The following is a 23,626-nucleotide window of genomic DNA, read 5'->3' on the forward strand; positions in this document are numbered from 1 at the left end:
CCTCCTCACTTCCAGTTTACGCTCAGCCTTTGCACAAATCTCACCTCACTCACACTCGCAGAAATTCCGTCGTCGTCTCAAATTTGTCTCGTAAAAATAAATTCAATACTTTCCTCCCTGGCTGATTTATTTTTTTTACTATCCCCGTCTCAAAAAGTGCTCTCTGATAAATCGTGTCTCTCCTTTAATTTGTGTTTTTTTATTTCTTGACACTGACTTCTTTAATTCTTTTCTCGTCGCATTGTCTGCCGAGAATTCAGTTCAATTGTGTCTCGGAAACAACTGCACTTGACACTTGACTGGTCGGAGGAGTCTCTCGTGGAACGAAATTCGCTACAAATTTTTAAAGGTTTATACTATTTTTTATTATATTAATTATTTATAATCTAATAGAAAATAAGAGCGGTGTGTAAAAAAAATGGGTAGAAAATATAAGTGCAGTTATGGCAAAATTATTAGTCAGCTAAAGATCCACCACCTGGTTAAACTTTATTAAGTAACAGAATTTATTTATGACTAATTCATCCGCTTTTTGCATTTTTATTCCGACTTTAAAGGATTAGAATTTACCTTTTGAAAGGATTAAGAGACATGGCAGGTTGTTTACTTTTTTTTTTTCTTGAGTAATTCACAGTTGATGGAATTGACAAAAATTTATTTGGCAAGAACGATAGGCGTGCGATGGTTTAGTAAGAAAAAAAAACGGAAGTCACAGTCGATGGATATTTGTTAAATAAATCTTTCTCGTTTAGCTAATTTTTGTGAAAAGAGGAAATAAATATTCGATGATTTTTATTTTAGCTGTTCTTTCTGGAAACTGTAAAAATGCAGATGAGATTTTCTTTAAAAAACGATTTTTTTACATGATTAAACAAGAATTAAAGAATTAAAAGTAATAAAATTTCTGCATAATTAAACTTAATTAAAAATTCGTTAACTGCACTAATAAAATTCCTGACCTAAATCCCAAACTTGTGTGCATATACGAGTTCTAAAAATAAAAACTGCAGCATCCACTCATGATTCGAACCGGTAATAGCTCTTCTCTGTAAAGTGGTTGTTACCGTTTAGCAATGTCAATTAATTAGAATTTTATCTTTAAATCAATGAAAGGAATTCATGACATGTCCATATTTGCCAAACTAAATCCTCATGTATCACTCGAGACCATCTCCGAATTAGCAATCTCAATCGCGACATAATTGAGCACACACTTCTCTTCAGTTTAAACCGTTAAATAAGCCATTTTTTGAATGGGAAATGCCTTCCTTTGTTTAAATGCAATATGCCATTTGCTAATTTGGCGTCATATCGTTGTGGTGTGAAATCATTTACGTTTTTTTTCGGTCAATTATTTCTGGAAGGGCGACCACCACCTCCAGGGGGAAGTTCTCAGAGTGCTCTTTTTAATAAGAAATTTTCATACTGTGTGATAACCTAAATCCAAGTTTTTAAAGTGTTTTAAACTTTAAACAAACTCTTAAATTCACAAAAATCTGCAAACCTCTCGCGATGATCGTGCCATTTTAACAACACAATTTTTTAAAGAAAACTGATGATTTTTCTTAATGGAAGTTCCCATGAAAATTGTAGCTTTTTCCTATGCACCTCATGAGATGAATGTCTATAAAATTCAGTAACACAAACTGTCGTATCATCACCACTCTCATTAAAAAAAGTCCACCCTAACCCTAACCTAGAAATTTATAACAAAAATCTATAGAAAATTAGTAGAATACAATTTATGAAATGAAGAAAAAGTGAGTCAAAGAATTCGTCCTTTCTTTCCTCTCGCGAAGAAAAGTGATGTCAGCGAAAAAGAAAAAATCGAATTCTTTGGAAAAATGATCTCTGTTGTGGTCAAATGGTCGCGAAATAATTTGGGTTACTCTTTCGGATCGACGAGGGTTATTGGGTCACAACCACATGAATTTAGAGTAATGAGATTTTTATTAAGGAGAACAGGTGTGGAGTTGATTTGGATTTTGGATTTCTTTTAATGGAGATTTTTTTAAAAGTTTTTTTTTCAAAATTTTTATGTAAATGTTATTTTTTTAAAGTGACCATTTCCATAAGAATCACACTGTTTTTCGGAAATGAAGCCATAAGCCACGAACTCTGACGACAAGTAAATTATCGAAACGCTTCGTGACGGCCATAAATCTAAACGCCTGCTGGATTAGGAAATGCGGAAATTGTCATTTTTTTCCTCTTTTATCAGAGATATTGGAAAATTATTCAAATTTCCTTATTAACAAATTTCCAGATTTTAATATAATTGTCTAAATTGCGGGCTGATTTATTGATCTTTTGAGAAAAAAACTTGGGTGCGGTGTTGGCACGACTTTTTCCTAGGAAACAATTTCTTTAAAAAGGAAATGTAACAGGATTTTATTTTATTTCCCAAAAATTCAGACTTTTAAAATTTCCATTACAAAAAAAATAATGTCTTTATTTCACATTGTTTTTAAACCGCTCATTGTTCTCTCATCCAATCCCATCCATCACACATTCAACACGCAACTAGTTGACACTGCATGAGGTCAAAAATCCCGTCGAAAAACAAGTGGCTGGAAGTTGTCATCACAAATTTTATAATTCGGAATAATTTTGCATAACAAAATTTTCTATTTAAATCCAAGTTGACATTCACCATTGTTTCGCTGACTGATTTAAATTTTATGATGTCACATTTTTCTTGATGGGCATACGTTAATAAGGAAAAAAAAGAGTTATATAAGTCCTCATCCTCTTAAATAATCACAAGTGTCAAAGTTATGATTGCAACTGATAAAGAGAGAGATGGACAGACGGAATTTCCTCTCTTATCAATCCGCCTCTGACTGTGTGAAAAATGTGAATTTTTGTCTACATCATCAAAACTGGGGTTAGATTTTGTGTAATTGATATTTGAAATAATAAAAAGTGTTAAACGTTCATTTGTCTTCCGTCGTCGTGTCATGCAACATTTTTCATGAGATGAGGGTCGCGGAGAAGGGTCAACTCTATTAAATAAAGTGACACCGGTCGCCGCGGGAGTGATGTGGTAGATCTCATAAAGATTTTTATATTAATTAGTTTTCGAGGTGGGTTTATTGCATTTTTTCAATTGGGAACTTATGGGAATTTACAGTTTTAAAATTTGGAAATTTCTGAAATGGAATTTTCAAAAAAGCTCTACATTTTTGATTTGGCACGTCCCGTTTGTTGCGAATCTCTTTAAAATCTGGGGGTAAAAAACCTGCGTAAAAATCGAGGAATTTCGCTAATTTCCTCAGATTACCCCCGAGATTACGTAATCCTTTTACACACACAAAGGTTTTTTAAGTGAGATGAATCTCTTTAAAGATAAGAATCCCACTTTTTTGTGTAAGAAATTTGCAGAATCTCGTGTAACATGGTTTAGTAAAGTAGATGGATCGAATCATAATCGCTCAAGGATTTACCTGCTTTTCTTCTGCTGGGTGGTCATTTTGTCACTGGGTTTTGTGTGACTGCTACCTTTTCGTCTGTTACACTCTGGCCCAGTTATTTTTTTAAGGAAAATGTGGATAGTTTGACGTGTAGGAAGGAAGATTTTGTGTGTAATGATGATAAATTATGTAATAAAATTTACGAAAACAGAATTTTGATGACTCAATTTGGTAAATTATTTGCTTAATATGTAAATTAAAATATAAGCGAAAAAATCATTTCCTGAAATTGTTACTTCTCTGTGCATATTATTTAAATAACTAAATCTTCATAATCAAAAAATACGATACGTCCAAATTATTATTACGTCGGGATTCCCATTTTTTCGCCTTGTTTTTCCCTAAAATAATTAATCAAATCCAAATTTTATTACACAAAAAAAGCTCCAAAATCCTTTCAATATTTGCAGAAATCGAAATTGAACTGGTTTTCGATTAATAATCAGACATTTCAATCAGGCTTTTATAAAACATCTAATTACTCATCTCTCATCTTACAAATCAAAATTTGCAAAAAATTTCATAATAAATTTGACTCGAGAAATTACTTTATTTAATAAATGATTGAAATATTCGGATGCGTAAAATATTTTATTTACATAGGTATACTTATTATTTTTTATAAGAATTCACTTTTGTTTACATATTTGCATTACATAAAAAATCTCCTCGAGCTAATTGTACAAGTTCATTATCGATTATTTAAAATTCAGGAATGGCAAAATTGCTTTGGAATAATTTAGGTACACGATTCAAGTTGATTCTTGTTGTTTAATTATGGAATTTTTTTACGATCAGGAAGGAATTTTTAATTCATTTTAAAGGTGAACATGTAAGATTTAAGAAAGTGTTTAAGAAATTGCGTTCTTAAAAACTTTACAATTTTTAAATCGGTTTTTATAAACAAACTTCCTCTTATTTAATATTTCATTAACTTTTCAAATACAAACAAAAACTTACGTAAAAAAAATTACAGGTTTAAACAAAAAACTTTTTTAAATTAAAAATTAGCAATTCAAATTTACTTAACATGCGTAAAAACGCATCAAATCTCCCAAGTCTCAATTTCCATCCCGGAGACGCATTATACATTTTTTTAATTTACTACAAGCAACCGCACATTATAATTACGCAAGCAAAAAACCACACCACAAACCAATTAAAATTTAGTACCAATAGTTAATTGGGAGATGAGATGGATGAACAGCAGATAATTGAACCTCAGTTAACAAACTGGAAATCAATATTTTACCCTCAAGAAAAAACTACAGTTACTCTCCAATAATTTTCAAAACATGCAAAAATCATCCTAGAATTTTTCCACACATGTCAAATTCAATTAGCAAACTAAACTCTCCTGGTCTCTTAAATTCTCCGAAGTCAAAATAATAGCCATCGTCTCCTCTTTAATAGCCATCCAAATACGACATCCTTCCTCCACACCATTTAAGGAACAAAATCCATGTAAACCATCCTGTTAACTGGCATCTCTCTCTTTTAAAACCCTGAATTTACTCGTCGTCCTAAAAACAATGCCGGCTTAATTAAGTCACTCCTTTGACACTAAGAAGTCAAATCCCGCATGGGTAACAAATCCTTTAAGCTCATTTAACCTAACGGGTGGTGAGATGTTGACAGATCACAAAAACTCCCCTCCTCCTCCCCCCTCGTAATAATTCCAAATTCGAAACTGAGACACATTTTCGGCTGACCAGAAAAAATTCTTCTACTACGAATGCAGTTTTATTCCATTTGATTGTCCCGTTTTGTGTGACGACGAGTTATCATTTTTGAAGATACAATATTATCCGAAAGATAGCGATCTCTAGAGATGGGAGATGAGAAAAAAAGGTAGCAATTCCATCAGCTCGTTGAATCTCTAATTGAATTGACGAAACCCAAGGAGGTGTGTGTCCCGTTAGATAAATAAATAAAGAACGGAATTCAACCTCAACCTTTTATTCTGTCAAATGGACAACCAAACCAAGTCCAACGTGTCGCTTGTTAAATTAGAAAATTGATTAAATCTTTTTCACAATTGCATTCAGAGAGAGAAAAAAGTGCAACTGCACATTTTCTTTTAGTTTAGAGGGGGGTTTTAGATGGGATTTAGTTATAAAATTTTGGATATTATGAATTTGCAGATGGTGAAGGAGGTGGTGCTTTTGATACTCGTGGGGATATCGACAACGATTATGGGACAAGTTTTAATGGAGGGATCATGCCCGCCGATTCCCGTGATGAAGAATTTTTCACCGGATAAGGTAAGTTTTTTGAAAATTTGAAATTTCATGAATTTTACAACTTCTCAGAGTAAGCAATTTCCCTCACATGTTTCGCACTTTTTTTAACGCACCGGCAAACATTTCGCTAATCTTTTAAGCCAGATTTTCTTAAAAGCTTTTATTTTAGCACAAATCCGCCTATGCAATAAAAAAAATCTCCATTAGGACCAATTTCAATCTCTATTTATTGATACGGACGGGTTACTTTTACTCATTCTTCATACACACTCCAAATTATAATCCTTTTTCTCTAGAATTTTGCTAGCCCAAAGATTTTTCACGCTTCGTCTAATTACTCATCTGTTCCCCTCCCGAGTGATAAGAGAGAGAGAGATTCGGATAACGAGGCAGGCAATTTTTGTCATCTCATCAGTCGCACGTCAAGTTCAACCAACTTGAAGCCGTGGTGATGTTATTGTTGTTAAGCTTGGTTGGATTTAATCGATAAATAAAGAGATTAAATTATTTAGTGGGGTTTAGTGGCTGGAGTTTAAATGGGAGAGGGCAATATTCGCCGTGAGAAAAGTGTTGGCGATTTGGAAGAGAGATTAAAATTTTTTTTATTTAAAAAAAACGTTGGGTTAGTGGATTGGTTGGACACAGTACCGAATTTTTTTTAAGCAAGTCTTGAAATTCCACTGATGGAAAAGAAATCAAGAGTTACAGAGATTTAAGAACAATTGGTCTATTTTTAGAGTCGTAGCAGTGGATCTCCTGAAATTTCCACAGGACTGACGGAAATGGTTGCATTATAATCCGCGTAATAATAAGCCTTCAAGAGAATCGTCGTCAGTATTGTTCACTTCCTCATAATACACATTGCTTTACTTGTAAAATACTGCTTCTTCCTGGCCTTAGAGACTTTCCATCTCGGAGAGAGGAATTTACACCTGATGCTTTTTATGCATGCATTCGAGAGACTAAACCAATTCTTATTATGCGAAGAAGAGAGACGACTTTAAATTAAATCCAATTGTGTCGAGTCACTTTTGCCGTGTGGCGAAAAAAACATGGTTCAAATTGTGAGAAAGAAATTTATTTTGATGAGCATTACTACAACAAATGGAATAAAATTTTGGGAGAGATGTGTGTAATATTTTTATATACCGAGAGATTTGACAAGTGAGATAAAGTTAACGGGTTGACAATCATTTCTTTTTTTTGCGTGTCTTGTTTGTTGGCAGATTTATATTTTGCATAAATTTTTGCGTTGAGAAAGTGTTCAAACGGTGTTTTCTTGGTGGTGGTGGTATTGTTGTGTATGTGAGGCTGGAATGTGTGTGGGAACAATGAGGGAACAATGGAGTGGATATTTGATGTGGATTTTTTAGAGAGTAAAAAAAGCAGCAGATGTGGGATGAATGGGGGTTTGAGGTTTGGAAATTAATTATGTTTTTTTTTTTAAAATGTATTTCAGTTTTTGGGAACGTGGTACGAGATTGAGCGATACTACTCGGATTACCAGGTGAATACGAAGTGTAACAAGATTGACTTTACGTATAATCCGGATGGAAGGATTGGGATTCTTACGTCGGCCATTCAGGAAAAGTAAGTTTTTTTGTTAGAAAGGGGTTAATATTTCCTGTAATAATATGGGGAAATTGTGCTTTAATAAAGTTCAATGGTGGTGGCTTATTGGTGTGAATGCTAAAATTGAGTTAATTAGCACTAAATAATACTTTTAAAGTTAAAATTATGTCATCTACAATCTATAATCAGTCATTACGACACTTCTGAATTTCAATGATTTAAAAAACTCAATTTTATTGCTTGAGTTTAACGTCAAAACGGAAATTTTATTAATTTTCGGTGGCATTTAAATAATACTAGATTTATAATGATCTGAATAATTGTTATTTTTCTAAAGCCCATTTTCCTTTCATTTGCATCAGAATTGCCATTTTTTAACAAATTACAAAATCATAGAAGAAAACATTAAATTCATCTTTCTCGTAAATAGAACGAAAATATTGCGTCACCGTTACGTCCGACTTAAAAAAACCCACCACATTTGACCACTAAATAATACTTTCAAAATTATGACGACTTCTACATACGACGCTTATGATTTAAAACATCAATTTTATTGTTGGACTTTAAGGTACCACAAGAGAGTTGGCAAGGAATTATACCACTAACTTTGATTGTAATTTTCTCAGAAATTATAGTAGGTAGAAATTTGGTTCAAATACAAATTTTGTAAAAAATTTACTGCTCTAAATTTTGGTAAATGTCCCCTTTTGCTGTTACTTATACTTACGTATTTATAGCCAAAATAGTCGACCATGATGAATTTTTTTTAAAACGTCCTAGCGTCCAAACCATACGGAGCACAAATGTGGAACGACTCCCACATCGTGCGAAATAGTTTTACATAGGGAGCATAATGGGTCTCATTTCCATATTCTCTTCCATACTTTCCGAAACAGCATTTCTATACTTGCCCCTCCATATTATTTTATGTTTCTGAGGACAAAAATGGTTCACATCTCATCACCTGACACAAGTGAGCCCATAAACGGATTATACACCCTGCAGAAATATATAATGATTCCAAATAACAACCATTATGACCTCAAAGTCCACCCCCTCCATCTCGGGGAGCTCTTAAAAATACCCAAATGCTCTTGTTGTTATGCGGAGCCGTACTTCATGTCTTGACTCATTTTCTCTAAAAAGTCATGTTGCTAAGTCCAGAAAAAATTGAAATATTCAACCTCTTGTGGTACCTTAAAGTCAAAATATAAATTTCATGAATTTTATTAATTTTCTGTGACTTTTAGATCAAAGAAGGTTCATCATTTCTATCAGAATTGATATTTTTTTTTCTAAATCCGTTTTCCATTCCTATACAATCTGCCATTCCAAAGAATTCCACTTCTTAAAAGTTACAAAATCACCGAAAAAACATTAAATTTAACCTTCTCTTAAATACCTCAATAAAAAAAACCCAGAAAAAATCCCTAACCCCAACTATTACGCCACTATTACGTCCGACCTACAAACCACTCAAATCTCCCCCCCACACAGTTGACCACACCCAAAAAAATCACCACTATACCAAAACCTTATTTCCTTTCCACAAAGCCAGTCTTTCTCTAATCCAAAAATATCATCTCGTCGTCGTCTTCATATCCCGTCGTGTCCTCTTTCCTCACTTCTTTTCATGCGGGATCGCGTCGTGTGACATGAAATGCACCACATTTGCAATCAACACAATACACGCGACGACATTATTCAGCCACAATTCAATTATTGCATTGAATTCAAGAAGAAGAGATGCACCTCCTCCCTCCGCTCAATCCCATGAACTACATTCATTCATTTAACACAAAAAGTGAAGGAATGCACTTCATTCAGAAAAAGAAAAATAGCAGGTGCAATTTTTTTTAATCCTCAAAAAATTTCCAATCTTTAAAATAAATCAAATCCCACTGGAAATTAAAACCACCAAACAAATTACAAATTCGTCTCCTATTTACCCTCTTAATAAGAACACAAATCCAAACCATCTCCTCCGGTGGTGGTCTCTTAAAAATCTCTTTACATTCCCAATTTTTTAACACGCGATGATTGTTTCACGCACAATTTTCAATCATTCTTTCGACGACGACGGAAGAAGGAAGGAAGAACTGGTCGATTTGCATAAATATGAACTACAAAATAACTGTGAACTCTACGTCACGTAAAAAACATGACAATTTAATCCGATGGACAAAAATCTGTTATTATTTCTTTCCATCAAATATTCCGTACACAGAAAATATATTTTTACGTTAGTGTTAGCAGGATTTTTCTTGGTAAAAACGTGTATTCCGAGAAGAAATTCCCACTTGTGTACCCGTTAAACGCGTCGCGTTACCGGTTTTTAGCCTGGCAAAAAATAAATACGAGAGAGACAGAGGAAATAACAAACGGCGACAAAGTGTGACTCTAACTAATCAAATTATTTGACAAACAAGCCATGCACTCACGTCTTGTAAAGTGGGGAAAAAAGAAATTTAAGAAAAAATTGGAAGTTCCCGTTTTGTAAATTTTTATATTTTTTTCCGAGGCGTTTACTGTTTTAAGGGATTTAAATAAGGAAATTGGAATGATTCTTTGAATATATTTGGATTGTTTTACTGTGTTAATAATTCAGATCTGTTAATATCTGTTATAAGATTCAGAAATTTACAAAATTTCCCCAAACTCTTCAATCACCCCCCAAAAAACCCCAAAAACCTACCAAACCTATTAAAAAACCCAAATGTCATCATTGCATAAACGCCACAGCCACCCATCGTGTGTGAGCAGCATGATTTGTCATAAATTACACCGCAACACAATAAATCACCACAATTTTCCCATAATGTAAACACACAACAAAATCCACACACACCTCGCACCCTCACAAAGACGACGACACAAATTGACTCGTTTTTTTTCTTATCACCATTTTACATCCATTCAATTACGATAAAAATTGTGATGCGTTGAATTTAACCACAAAATAAAGCAAAGTCACCCACATGTAATAATTTTAAGACGAGAAAAAAAAATCATGATGACGGGTTATAAAGTCACCGCGGCGATGCTGTAAATCTATCCGCGTGGTTGCATAATTATAAAAATTTTGACCTTTTTTTTAAAAAAAAAATTTACAGAAGCGGGATGCCAAAGGTGTCGTACGGCCTGGCAAATTTCGAATATGGGGAATCGGCCCGAATGACGCTGAGCATGACGCCCACGCCGGGGTCGCCGACGCATTTGGAGTTTGGCTATTGGATCCTTGACACGGATTATGAGAGCTACGCTGTTGTTTACTCGTGTGACGATTTCTGCAGGGGGAGACAGCATTCGAGTGGGTTTTTTTTAAGTTTTTAATGGATTTTTTTTGTCGGGAATTTGTGATTAATTTGTTCTTTTTTGTGCAGAATCGATTTGGGTGCTGGGACGTACGGCACTGCTCCCGCAACAAGTTATTCATCGTATTTATGATAAGATCAAGGTTCTTGGGTTGGATCCTAAACGACTCATTAAGGTGGAAATTTTGAATCATTTTTTTTAAATAAATTTATACCGGAAACTTAAAATTTTATTAAAAATTCCACCAGGTCGACCAACACCAATGCGTGAACGTTGCAGTTTCCGTGCGAAGTGAAAACTCCGTCGTGTCGAATTCCTTTGATCGAAATTCTGCCCGGAAGTTTTTGGCCTCTTTAACCAATATTTTTGGAAGGAAGAAATACAATTATTTTTAATTTGTCTAATTTAAATTGAATGTTGTTGAGCTATGCGATTTTATGCAATTTTGTTGGTGGTTTTTGTTAAGGAGAAGAATTTGTTAAGTTAATTAAGTTAAGTTATTAAGGAATCAACCCACCTTTGACGTTTAATTTTTAGAGTATTGACGAATTTTTTGGAAAAAATTATTTAAGGGAGCTTAATTTTAATAAGGAAAAAAATCGACCCTCCTTAAATGACGTATGATTTTGATAACGTGACTGTTTTTTTTGTACGAATAAATGTTATATAATATAATACTTAATTAATCATAGTAAAATTAAGAGATTACGCAAATCCATTAATTTTATCAAACATTCACACGTCGTGCACCCGCATTTTAATTGATTAAATGCACAAGCACATGTTTTGAATGAATAATGAAATTTGTAATAATTTAGAAAAAAAGTGCTTTAAAGTAGTTTTGGTTTTGCTGGTGTTACGCGGAAATAGTTTCACAAACTGGACAATTAATTAAAGTGTAAGGCATTAATTTATTACAGCCTTTGTTAAAGTATAACTTTAATTTCTAATTAAATAAAAAATGTGCCAGTTAGTTTAAGTCAATTGTTTTTTTTTCTCTGACTCGTTAATAAAATTAATACTCAATTGTACCTAACACGTCATTGACATTTATTCTTTGACAAAAGGTGAGCATAATTTCACTCCGTGATTCTTCCGCAAGCAATTTTCTCAATCCGTGTCAATTACACAATCGTACACATTGACCAAACATGCCCAACTGCAAATTGTCGATATTATTTCATCAGATTTAAGTCCATTGTCCAATTTTTCATCGAATTTGATCGAATATACACGATATCAATCAAGGAATGCGAGGTTAGAGCGTCACAACTGATATGCAGATATATGCAATTTAACTTGATATAAAACTTGAGATTATTTAATGATCAATCTCACTGAGGGTTTTATTTGTGATACCGACCGAATATTTCTAGTCTGCCATTTAAACATGTAATTTTTGATCATGGAGTAGTAGTGGTATTTTTTACATGGATTTTATTTTGGAATTTTAAATTGCGTTTTTTAAAAAAATGGTATGAAATTATGAGTTATTTTTCTTAATTGGATTTTTTAATGGAATTTGCTGATTAAATGTAGGACCCTAATTCAACCACCGAGGACGTAACTTTAGCTGAAGAGAAACCCAGCACCAGCTTTAATAAAATGGAAGATGAAAAGAAAGCCGACCCAGAAAATGGGATAGAAAACAAAGGATTTGAAGATGAAGCACCACCGGAATACATTCCACCAACGCCACCAACCACGCAACTTTCACCAGTGGGAGAAAGTTCTGGGCCAACGGTGGGATTAGATATAATTATACTGTAAAAGATTAAATCATTAATAAATTAATAATTTTTTTAGGAGAAAAGTCCAGGAAAAGTAGAGTCCAACGAGGAAACTACGGATCGAATGACGTGGGATAATCAATGGGAATTTTTATTTTCTTGCATTTCCATGAGCGTGGGGCTGGGGAACGTGTGGCGTTTTCCAGGTGAGTTTTTTTATCCTCTTCAAAATTTGCAATTTTTAAAAAAATAATAACTTTCTTATTATCTTTTTCAGTGACAGCATATGAAAATGGGGGAGGTATGAAATTTACAATTATATGAAAAACTCCACCTACAACTAATTAAATTTTTTTCAGGTGCCTTTCTCATCCCATATTTCATAGTTTTGATCTTTATCGGTCGTCCAATCTACTTTCTAGAGCTGTGTTTAGGACAATTTACATCCTATAGGTGAGATTTTAACTAAAAAATTCCATTTAACTCATTTTATAAAACACCTAATTTCCCCAAAGTCAAGTACAAGTCTGGAAATGCGTCCCGTTTTTCAAGGGCGTTGGTTTTGGGACGATGGTGGCTGGTAAGCACTTAACTAATTTAAATCAATCTCTTAACTAAAATAAATTTTACGTTTTGTTGCAGCCCTCTGCGTGCTGACGTACTACTGTTCAATCCTCGCCCTGGCCGTGTACTATTTCATAATGTCCTTCCAAAAGAACTTACCCTGGGCGCATTGTAACGAAAACTGGGCTGGCGAAGGGAACTGTAACGGATCCGTTTTGCTCCTTAACGGATCCATCCCGGAAATGTACTTTCAGTGAGTTTCACACTTTAAACTGTGATTAATTAAAAATTTAAAAACTAATTAAAATCCCAGAGTCGAAGTGCTAAAAGAGTACGACAACATTGACGACGGGATTGGTCCACCCGACTGGAAACTGACGCTTTGCCTTGTCGCGTCCTGGCTCCTGATCTATTTTACGATCATGAAGGGGGTCAAATCCAGTGGGAAAGTTGCTTATTTTACGGGTGGGCATTTTTCTCGTCTTTATTTCGATATGTATTTATATAGCTAATTATGTTTTTTAGCCATTTTCCCCTACGTGGTCCTCTTCATTTTGTTGATACGAGGGGTCACCTTACCCGGAGCGTGGAACGGGATCAAGTATTTCATCGAACCGAAATGGGAAAAGTTGTATGAACCGGGGGTGAGTGGGAAATGTCAGGAAATTAACTTGTTTTAATCGTAATTAATTATAATTGCTATTTTCAGGTGTGGTATGCAGGTGGGTAAAAACATTTAAAATAAATTAGCATTATAACTAATCATTAAAAAAAACGCAGCCGTGACGCAGTGCTTCTTTTCGCTGAACACTGGATTCGGTTCGATAATCATGTTCTCCTCGTACAATCCGTTTCATCACAATATTTACAGGTAATTAAATTTACGAAAAACGATGCCAAATTCATAACTTTCTCTAATTTTCAATTGCAGAGACTCCCTGGTCGTAAGTTTCATGGACACGTTCACCTCGCTGCTCGCAGGATTTACAATTTTTGCCATTTTGGGGAATTTGGCTCATGAATTGGGCGACGTTGATGTGGAGACCGTGGTCAAATCGGGATCAGGGCTCGCATTCATCGTGTACGTATTTATTCTTCAGTTTTAACTTTATTTTCATGGCATTATTTTAATTTTTTCGGATTTCTTTACCATTTTAGCTATCCGGATGCACTTGGTAATGATACATAAAAAAACGATTTAAAAAATAGCTACAATTTCTATTTAAAAAATCCCTAATTTATGTAGCAAAAATGGACTGGGTTCCGCAACTATTCGCCGTTTTGTTCTTTGGTACTTTTAAAATTAGTCACAATTTTCTGTGATCAGTTAACATAAATAAATAACTATTTCTGTGATTATAAATAAATAATTATTAACAGGAATGCTGTTCACCTTGGGCGTGGGCTCCGCCTCCGCGGACGCGGGTGCAATTGCATCCATTTTCTGTGATAGATATCCCGTCCTTAAAAGATGGATGGTTTCGGGAGTCATTTGCTTATTCGGGTGCGCCGTCGGGCTTATCTACGTTACTCCGGTGAGATTTAAAATTTTTCTTAATTGAGAAATGCCACTAATTATACGCACAATTAATCAGGGCGGGCAGTGGATGTTGGATTTGGTCGATTTTTACGGTGGAGGTAAGTTTTAAGTGGTTAATTGGTTTAACGATTAAGGATTAACGATATCTTCTTATCAGGTTTCGTGATCTACACGATGTGCACGTTGGAAATGGTGGGGGTCGCGTGGTGCTACGGGTTGTACAAGTTCATCAACGACATGGAATTCATGCTGGGGATCAAGTTGGGCTGGTATTGGAAAATCTGCTGGGGTAATGTCAATTAAAGAATTTATTGACTAATTAACTAATAAAATCAATTTGTAGGCGCACTGATCCCAATTTTCCTCGTGATCCTGCTCGTCTACTCGCTTTATACGGACGGAAGTCTTCAATATAACGACATGGATTATCCCGTCTCTGCCACGGGTAAAGAAAAATCAACATTTAACTTAAAAATAATTAATCAGGTTAATTAACTTCTCAACAATTTCAGTCTGCGGCTGGATAATTGCCGTAACCGCGTTGATTTGTTTTCCCGTGAGTTTATCAGTTTAATTTCGAAATTGTTATTGGTCTGACCCAATTTTTTTAACAGGTCGGCGGCCTTCATGCAATGTACAAATCGTCAAATATTACTTGGATGGAGGTTGGTTTTCCTATTAGAATTTCTAAAAATTTCTACAAAATTTAACATTTTATTATATTAATCCGCAGAAATTGAAGGGAACCTTTCTGCCAAAATACGACTGGGGTCCACGGAATTTAAAGAAACGTGAAGAATGGAAGGAATTCATTAGTCAGGCGGATCAAAGAACATTTTTTGAAAGATTACGTGACAAGTCGGGCCTGTGATCTCATTTTGTGGAATTTATTGTTTTTAGAAAATTGAAAATAAAAAATTTGGTTACACTCGGGAAATTTTACAGTGAAAGCACCATCATAATTCTTCATAATAATTTATTAACGATTTTTTTCTCATAAATATTTCAGAACAAGGTATTTTTTGTTTAAACATCATTATCACAGGTTTCCAATAATGAACCGTTTTAAACAATTTCTTTTAGAGTTTAAGTTTAAACTTTGAATTTTTGAAGTATTTAACTAATGATTTTGGCTTAAACTTTTTGGTAACATTTTTGAACACGGCGAATGATAATCTAATAAAAATATGTCCAATTTCCATAATTTTTCTCTATTCATAAATTACTTTTAAAAAATAAGTTACTTTTATTTTGAATATAAAAGTTTAAATTAAATCAGTTCAATAAATGCTCCTCTCCAACATAAGAAAAAAGGATAAAATTCTATTTTTAGTTAGCACACGATCATTTCTGGTAACACTTGGCAAAACCATTAATTTCAATACATTTAAATTTCTAACCTTTTATAACGACTACTCTCTAAACTCCAAAACTACATTTATTTATTAAAACTATTCTTCGAAAAGGCAATAAATAAACCATCCAAAAATCTAGTCATCATCATCTTCCGAGTAGTTTCCCCCACCACCAACCGACGCAGAATGCACATCAAAATCCCTCGCTGAATGAAACGAGGAATCGGGTGAGAGGGATTTTTTCCCATTTTTGGACAATTTCGGGTATTTTCTTGGTGGTTGATCATCTTCGTCGTCGTGTCCTTCTCCACTGGAGCTACTCGAGCTACTCCCGTCATTCAATCTGTTTGGAGATCCTGGTGGTGAAAGTGCTTTAAGGATGCGTCCTCGTCCTTCATTCCAAATGTTGGACAGACGACCCTCGCGGCCGAACAAGAGGAGGAACGAATGGATAAATTCACGCGACTTGTCCTCCCATTTATGCAAAATATCAGCACGTTTCTCTTCAATACTTTCCAAAACACGCTTTCCTTTCGTCTTCAATGAATCCATTTTGGTTTGGAATTTGAACTTTTTTTCCTGTTACACGAAAGAAATTCGTTAGTTTACAAAAAAAACCTATAAACACAGTCAACTCACATTGATGAATCCCACGTTTAATTCTTTGGCAGAGTATCCTCTTTCTAAATTTCTTCTGACATAGACATCATAATCTCGAACGATTCTTGCCACAATGTCCGACGTGGAAACGCCTTCCGTCCTCTGCGTAGCCACAAACATTCCTTTTTCCTTGAGAAATGCGTAAACGTCGTCCCCCGACCCGGTCGTGTAGGGCTCCTCGTCGTGCGCCACAAAGTCAATCTGCAAAAAATTTTGTAGAATTAAGCAATCCGTCAAAGAAATGTAGTTTTTAGTGTTTATCTAACTTTATGCTTTCGGATAAAGTCATCATCCAGCTGCCAAGGAGCATCACGAACGACTTCATCAACATAACGACAATGTCTCACGCCTTCGTACCGCTCCGTTTCGTTCATCACGGTGCAGCCTTTGCGAGAATGGGTCAGCGCGTCGTTGCAGACTGCAAATACGAAATACATACTATTTTAGCAATTAGTGGAAATAATTTTAATTTAAAAAAATCGCGTACCTCCAACGATGAGATAAACATTGGGGAAAAGATTTTTCGCTTGCATCAACTGTCGAGCATGTCCTTGATGAAACAAATCGTAAATTCCATCCGCATACACGCGGATTGGACGGGGGGCTGACCCAGTTTTGGCCATGTCGATGGAAATTTTGATGGCAGTATCGCATCTTTGTTTTTCCTCTACAGCTGCGTCCTCGTCGCTGAAGGGGGCGGGACGGTGGAGGGTCTGGAAAATGGACAAGTAATTAGTTGGTTATTATGAAAAGGATTAAAGTTCTTACCCCCATTTTTAGATATGATTTCTCAAATCTGCCCATTTTTTTAGTAACACTTAATGAACAGTGTGTAACCCCAATTAAACACCACTAACTGACTGACGAAATGATAATATGCATGCAACGGGACACATACACAAAATTAACCAAATATGTTGACTCAACGCAGCCTAATAAATATGCAACCACATTGACTATTTAACGATGCAACAATACGTCATAATTGTTTATACTTTGGGTATTTTTTTAATGTCTCGAAAATTATATAAAAGATTTTATTTAAAATTGAGACTAGGATTAGTTTCTAAGAATTTTAGGCGATATTTTATATTTGTGACAATGGTATTATACCTAATGGCTCACGCTATAGAATCTTTTTTCAGTGCTGGTGAATACGTGCTATTGATGTTTTTGTTTGAATATTAAATATCGATTTTGACTAGAATTTACTAAACAATTTTTGTTGTATACACGAAAACATTCAACTGCTGCGCATCCGTTTTAATGAACAAGTTGATGGTGCGTGTGGTGCTGGTTTTGCTTATGCATTTTTAATACCCACTCGGGTTTTTTTTGAAGGGCTGTCAGAACCTATAATTATTGAGTGTTATATTGGAAAAGTCAATTTTTTTTACTGTAAATTATTACACAGATCGATAAATACGCTCCTCGTTGTCTTACGTCACAGCAGCATCTCATGACATCAAAATAAATGCAGGTCATCTCATTGCATAATTGATAAGCTATTGTTGTCGTGCGTAATTCTGTTGGAGAGAGCACTATCATTTCCATTTTACTACTTCACCCTCTTAATAATTCACCGTCTCTCTCAGGTGCACCAAAAAAAATCCAGCTACCTAACTGCTGACGAGATCCAGTTGAGGATAATAAAAAAAGCAAATGACGTCAAGAAAATGAGTCAAAGTTCTTATGAATAAGTGTGTCATGCACTCAATACCATGTGCTGTCAATTATTCTCCCAAAATGAATAATTGACAAGTACTTTTCCTAAATATATGCAAAAAACCTTGACAAAATTCAATGTCACTGCCAAAAACTTCCACTAAAATTATCTGGGTCACGACCAAAAATTGAACTTTACGATCAACTCACCGGCAACAGCGCCCTTGCCTCCAAAGGAACGGCATCGACGGTTTGAAATTTCTCCGGATCCGACGAACTAGACCCAAGGGGAGGAGCTTCTTCTCCATCCAAATTCCCACCGCAAAACGACCTCTCCGCATGATTAGCGACATAACTGTCCACGTAACTATCTTCGTCTTCATCCTCGTCATCATCATCAAAATGGAAATGATGTCCTCCATTTTTCGCCTCTTTTATCATCGCCTTCCTTCCACAACTCCCATTCGCTGAGGAGGTCGACATCCTCTGATCTTCGTCACTTTCTTCTTTCTGTCGTCCACTCTGATGAGATCTTTTTCTTGATGAACGCTTGGCTTTCGTCGTGGTCGTGGACGAAGGACTAGTTGACGAGGTGGCTTTCCTCGTTTTTGATGATCCGTTCCGTACTGGAGTACTGGGTTGAATTAAATTAGTTTCCGGTTTGGCAGAGATTGACAAATCGCTCATTCGCCCAACGTGTCGTTTTCGACCAGCAGCAGCGGATCCTCCAGACAGCTGCTGACCTTCGAGCGATGTAGTGGACATTTGTGGAATTGAAGTTATGTAATTCGTGGATTATTTCAAAGGCACGCACACGAAATTTATACTGTCACCGTGGAGATTGAAGAACGAAGTTTTAGCCTTCACTTTTACAAGTTTAATTAAATATCCAGAAAAAACAGGCAGCGGATCAAACCAAGTAAATTCTTTATCTGGAAAGAAGACTAAAATTCACTTCATCAGCCGAAGGTTATCTCGTAGTTTTATCTCCGCTATAAATATTTCTCTCAATCGATGATACCACTCCCACACTCACTCACTCACTGAAATATTTAGCCTGACGTGGTAGTGGACTCTCAGTCAGTCAGTAGTATCACCTGCTCACAAAAAATATTAGAGATAAGACCAATTAAACAAAGTATTCAAAAATATTTAATCAAGAAGAAGTTCAAAGTTTGACTTGAACTTGATTGAACTTTAATCTGGGATTTTATTGAAACGTACAACGTACCTTCTTAATTTTTATGTAACACACGTGGATAAATTCCCGAAAAACAATGAGGAAATTAACGAGGTTATTTAACAAAAATTACGAAACCTTTAAATTTAATGAGGTTATTTTTATTTAACTCGAGAGCAAAACTGCTGTAACACACGGCACTTCTCGTGTCGTGTCCACTTTACAAATGTTCAACTCAACCCTTTTTCTGCTCTCTAAACACGACGACGACGGAATAAAAAGATCGACCCACCAAACCAACTCACTCTAATAAAACCGAGGATGAGATGATGACGAATTCTCTATAGAATCACAAAGACTTTTCTCTGTCGGGTTTTATATCCACCTCAAATTCAAGGCTATTTCCACCCAGAGATAAACTACACGGAAGGCATCCTCCTCTCATCATTCCGTGAAATGCAGTGGATGAGATGCAGTTATGTAGGAGAAAAAAAGTGCGAAACAACTCTTCTGACATTAAAGCTCTTGCCAAAGCCACGTATGCACAATTGCACAGACACGAATCGGATATGAGACTGATGGTGGTGAGAGATATCAAATGCAATTAAGGATGGAATACACGGGGATGTAATTCATTCGTGTAGAAAGTGGTGGTTGTAATTATCGTGTAATTAAATTGTCAATTTTGCTGATGCTATGTCATTTTGTGGATGAGAGAAAATGTGTATGATTTATTTAGTTGGTTCTGTTATGAGAAAGTTGAAGGATAAAAGAGGTGTCCTTGCCGTGCGAAATATCGGGACGTTGGTGAATCCATGAGATAAATGATATGGTTGAGAATGAATGAATTTGGGGTTTTTTTACTGACTTGTGCATAACTTTGTTGTGGTGAAATCAAGGTTATTTTGGAGCATGGTTTGCATGATATAGTTCCGATATCGCATGTGTTCAACGCCAGTGTTTAATATGTACTTTACCCTTATTTCTAACCATTGTTTCTACCAACTTTATATTTTGATTATGTGTTTTTAATGTCAAGAAAATTTCATTAATGACAATCGGGTTGAACAAATTAAATGGTTTAATGATTAAATATTTTGCATATGAGGTGCGTATTAATGAAGAGTGAAATTTTCATTTTAACTTTGCAGTAAAAAGAATGTTTAAATAAAATGTTGATTAAAATTCTTTAATTTTTTTTACGGCACGCGAGTTGCACATTTTTGTCAATTTTTCTATTTTTTATATAAATGTGAATTTTTTGTTACAAAATATGAGGAGCGCATATAGAGTTCAACGCAAATATGTAAATTTAATACACTTTGTAATTTATTATTTCTAACAATTATTTTTAAATTTATATATTTTTGCTTATGCATATTTGCAGCCAAATTAATCCAAAAAAGTCACCCCTTATTTAACCTTCAAATCCTCTGGAGAATCGGGTTGAATTTTGATTATTTGTTATTTCGTGAGAAAATTTCACTGGCTTGTGTTTAACGACAGTACTTAAATTTAGTATACTTTGTAATTTATTAGTATTTCAAACAATTGTTTTACTATGTGTTTTTTTTAATTTTCAGCTAAAACATTAATTAATTTTAAAAATAACCCGAAAGAAAATATAAAAAAGTAAAAGGTAAAGAAAATACATAATCAAGGTTGTTTTTTTTGGAGGAGGTCGATTAAATGGGATGCATGAATACATTTTTACGAAATTTTTTGTACGAACGAAAAAGATGCCTCATCAACATTGTATATTTATTTATATGATACTATTGGGGAACATTTTTTACTTGATTTTATTGATAATATAATTGCTTTCATTTATCGAATTTGACAATAGCATTTAAGAGATTATCCACGTCGTTGAAGATTTCCACCGCCTCGATAACTTTTTCAATTTCATGGTCTGCAGAAAAAATATTAAAAATCATAAAAATAACCTACAGTGCAGCCTTCATTTAGCCAGAGTAAAAGGGATAGAGTCCTCTTTTATAATTTTTGTCGGAACTGAACAGACTCGGGCTAAAAAATATATTACATGCTAAATACATCAATTTAATTTTACTTACATCGTGATTTAATTTCCTCATCGTCCTTTGCCAAGATTGCTGTCAATTTTTTGATATCATCACCCGCATTTCTGATCTGGTTTTTCACCTGGGTTGGTATCTCCGCGTTTTCTGACATGGAACATTTGTATCATTAATGCATCTTATAAAATAATGAAAAAATTCCAACCCTGAAATTCCATTTGGGCAGCATCCCTAAGCTTTGTAGCTTTGTCAAGGATTCCCCCGTTGCCGTCAATTCCAGAAACATATAATTTTATTGGAACTGCAAAATAAATTTAAATAGTTGTGAACATTTTTCATGAACAAAGAGGAGCATAAATTATATTTTTAAAAATATGTGAAAATTACTTGTCGCTCAACTTTTCTATGTACCTCACGTCATTTCCTTTCCCTTCTTCCCTTCAAATCAAATACCGTAAAAAATATATCTTACCTAGTGCTCCCTTACATTCAGAGCGAATGTCTTTCGCCGTACCCAGTTCCAGAGGGCTGTCAGTGATGAGGGGCTAAAGATTTTTTTTTTTTAATTTTAATTGTTGTTGATTTCGCTATTTGCTGCTTCCATCTCATGAACTGAACGATAAATTTACATTATCGTATAACTTACCAAAATCAGCATTGGCATATCGAGATACGGGTAGTCCAAAAATTCAACTTCGTCTTGCTTGCCAGTAAGACACATTTTTGCAGAGATTTGGAGATTTGAATAAATCCAAAATAAAATGTAAAATAAAATGTTTTTGAGGTTTGCACTGGATTGTGCATGAACTGTAGAAAGCTGACAAGTTTTGACCAAAATGCTATTTTTGGGAGAAAGTGAAAGGACTTCATCAGTCCCCATTTTATTTTGCCGTTAACTTTACAGAGAAGCAGGGTTGCATCCTTTTCCACAAGAAACCAAATTATCATGGCATGCCCGACAAAAAAGTACATGTTTACTAGTGTATGAAAATGCAAGGGACTCCCAAGCAATTTATTTATTTAACAATTATTTATCATTACAGCCAAATTCATAAGATAATAATTATCTTATGGATCAATAAAATTACAAAAAACCACCCTTATTTAACCCTCAAATCCTCTGGACAATCGGGTTGAACGAAAGCATGCGCAGCTTTAAATGCTGGCAATTCACCCAAATTTTGATAAATTTCATTCACAATTGGATACTTTTCCATTTCCACTTTGAATCTGTAAAACCACACCCAAAATTAAATAAATATGTAAATAATTAAATTTATTAAGTAGAACAGCACCTCTCCGCCGCCGCGATTTGTGGGTAAAGACACGCGTCTGCAATTGTAATCTGATCTCCGACACAATATTTTCCCTTCGTTTCAGATAAGATGATTTCGAGGGCTGTGATTTTTCAGGAGAAAAAAAAATTAATTAAGCAGCAACACTCGATTAAATTACTAAAAAATTCACCATCCAATCCCTTTGCAATCCAAAATCTGGCCCATTCCGTTCTTTCATCTGGGACTGAACTAAATTTCAAAATTACCGACAAATTCTGGAGCGGTTGGATTCCCGAGTTTATTATGTCGCTGATCTCTTTCACCTGAAAATTCCATGTTTGTTTTAAAATTACTTATATTTTTTAAATGCACATGATAAAAATTTAAAAGTAAACCTTCGCCTTGCCGAAGCGATCTTTCGGAATCATTGGAATTTCTGGGTACAAATCCTCCAAAAAATCCATAATTGCCATCTACACAAAAAAACAGTGTAAAACTTGTTAACTAATTATTTCACTAAAATATTTATTACGGATTGAGTAATGATTTTCCCATCAACTTCCAACGCTGGAACTTGTTGCATGGGGCATATTTTCCTGTACTCTTCAGTTAACTGTATAAAAAATTAATTACAATTTAACCTAAATTTAAACATTCCCCATAAAATTTAGTGTACCTGCTCCTTCTTCAACAAATTGATAGCTTTGTACTCGTAATCGATCCCTTTGTGGGCGAGGACTGGAAAAAACACATATTTTCTAAACCTTACAAATCCATTAAACAATTAAAAACTAAAACCTCACCAATTCTCACCCTCCAAGAAGAACTGCTGCGAAAGTAGTTGTACAAAATTGGTTTCGACATGGTCTTCGTGGTGTATGAAGGATTTTTGAAAATATTCGTAAAATTCTTCTTCTTCACGAGAGGAGAGATTATGGAATGGTAATTTGTTTTCCAGGAGAAGAAAAACCGGTCTGGGCCATGGACAAGGTTGACGAGTTTGTTCATGG

At 34.7% G+C, this 23,626-nt stretch overlaps 4 protein-coding genes across 4 annotated transcripts; 2 read left to right on the forward strand and 2 right to left on the reverse strand.

Moving 5' to 3' along the window:
• Positions 1-11,637, forward strand: LOC110844593 (apolipoprotein D). Its single transcript, XM_022090835.2, has 6 exons — positions 1-349; positions 5,618-5,737; positions 7,176-7,306; positions 10,405-10,601; positions 10,675-10,781; positions 10,855-11,637. The coding sequence occupies exons 2-6, from the start codon at positions 5,618-5,620 to the stop codon at positions 10,999-11,001; spliced, it is 702 nt and encodes a 233-aa protein (XP_021946527.1). The 5' UTR covers positions 1-349; the 3' UTR covers positions 11,002-11,637.
• Positions 11,638-11,943: 306 nt separating this feature from the next.
• Positions 11,944-15,377, forward strand: LOC110842830 (sodium-dependent nutrient amino acid transporter 1). Its single transcript, XM_022088661.2, has 21 exons — positions 11,944-12,081; positions 12,146-12,349; positions 12,413-12,542; positions 12,614-12,637; positions 12,696-12,789; positions 12,852-12,916; positions 12,979-13,153; positions 13,214-13,365; positions 13,426-13,544; positions 13,610-13,622; positions 13,681-13,771; positions 13,832-13,981; positions 14,059-14,075; positions 14,147-14,191; positions 14,281-14,435; positions 14,496-14,538; positions 14,598-14,729; positions 14,784-14,885; positions 14,953-14,996; positions 15,055-15,105; positions 15,174-15,377. The coding sequence occupies exons 1-21, from the start codon at positions 12,079-12,081 to the stop codon at positions 15,309-15,311; spliced, it is 1,947 nt and encodes a 648-aa protein (XP_021944353.1). The 5' UTR covers positions 11,944-12,078; the 3' UTR covers positions 15,312-15,377.
• Positions 15,378-15,401: 24 nt separating this feature from the next.
• LOC110842831 (choline-phosphate cytidylyltransferase A) lies at positions 15,402-19,889 on the reverse strand. Its single transcript, XM_022088662.2, has 6 exons — positions 19,352-19,889; positions 18,331-19,217; positions 16,943-17,168; positions 16,722-16,873; positions 16,435-16,656; positions 15,402-16,374 (listed from the first exon to the last, which is right to left on the reverse strand). Exons 2-6 carry the CDS (start codon positions 18,883-18,885, stop codon positions 15,931-15,933), a joined length of 1,599 nt encoding a protein of 532 aa, XP_021944354.1. The 5' UTR covers positions 18,886-19,217; positions 19,352-19,889; the 3' UTR covers positions 15,402-15,930.
• Positions 19,890-22,312: 2,423 nt separating this feature from the next.
• LOC110844537 (maleylacetoacetate isomerase) lies at positions 22,313-23,607 on the reverse strand. The gene is made up of 7 exons (XM_022090758.2): positions 23,420-23,607; positions 23,293-23,354; positions 23,149-23,229; positions 23,012-23,089; positions 22,807-22,939; positions 22,635-22,737; positions 22,313-22,569 (listed from the first exon to the last, which is right to left on the reverse strand). Exons 1-7 carry the CDS (start codon positions 23,478-23,480, stop codon positions 22,440-22,442), a joined length of 648 nt encoding a protein of 215 aa, XP_021946450.1. The 5' UTR covers positions 23,481-23,607; the 3' UTR covers positions 22,313-22,439.
• Positions 23,608-23,626: the final 19 nt, after the last annotated feature.

Source organism: Folsomia candida, unplaced genomic scaffold (genome assembly GCF_002217175.1).
Source record: "Folsomia candida strain VU population unplaced genomic scaffold, ASM221717v1 Fcan01_Sc002, whole genome shotgun sequence".
Lineage (NCBI taxonomy): Eukaryota > Metazoa > Arthropoda > Collembola > Entomobryomorpha > Isotomidae > Folsomia > Folsomia candida.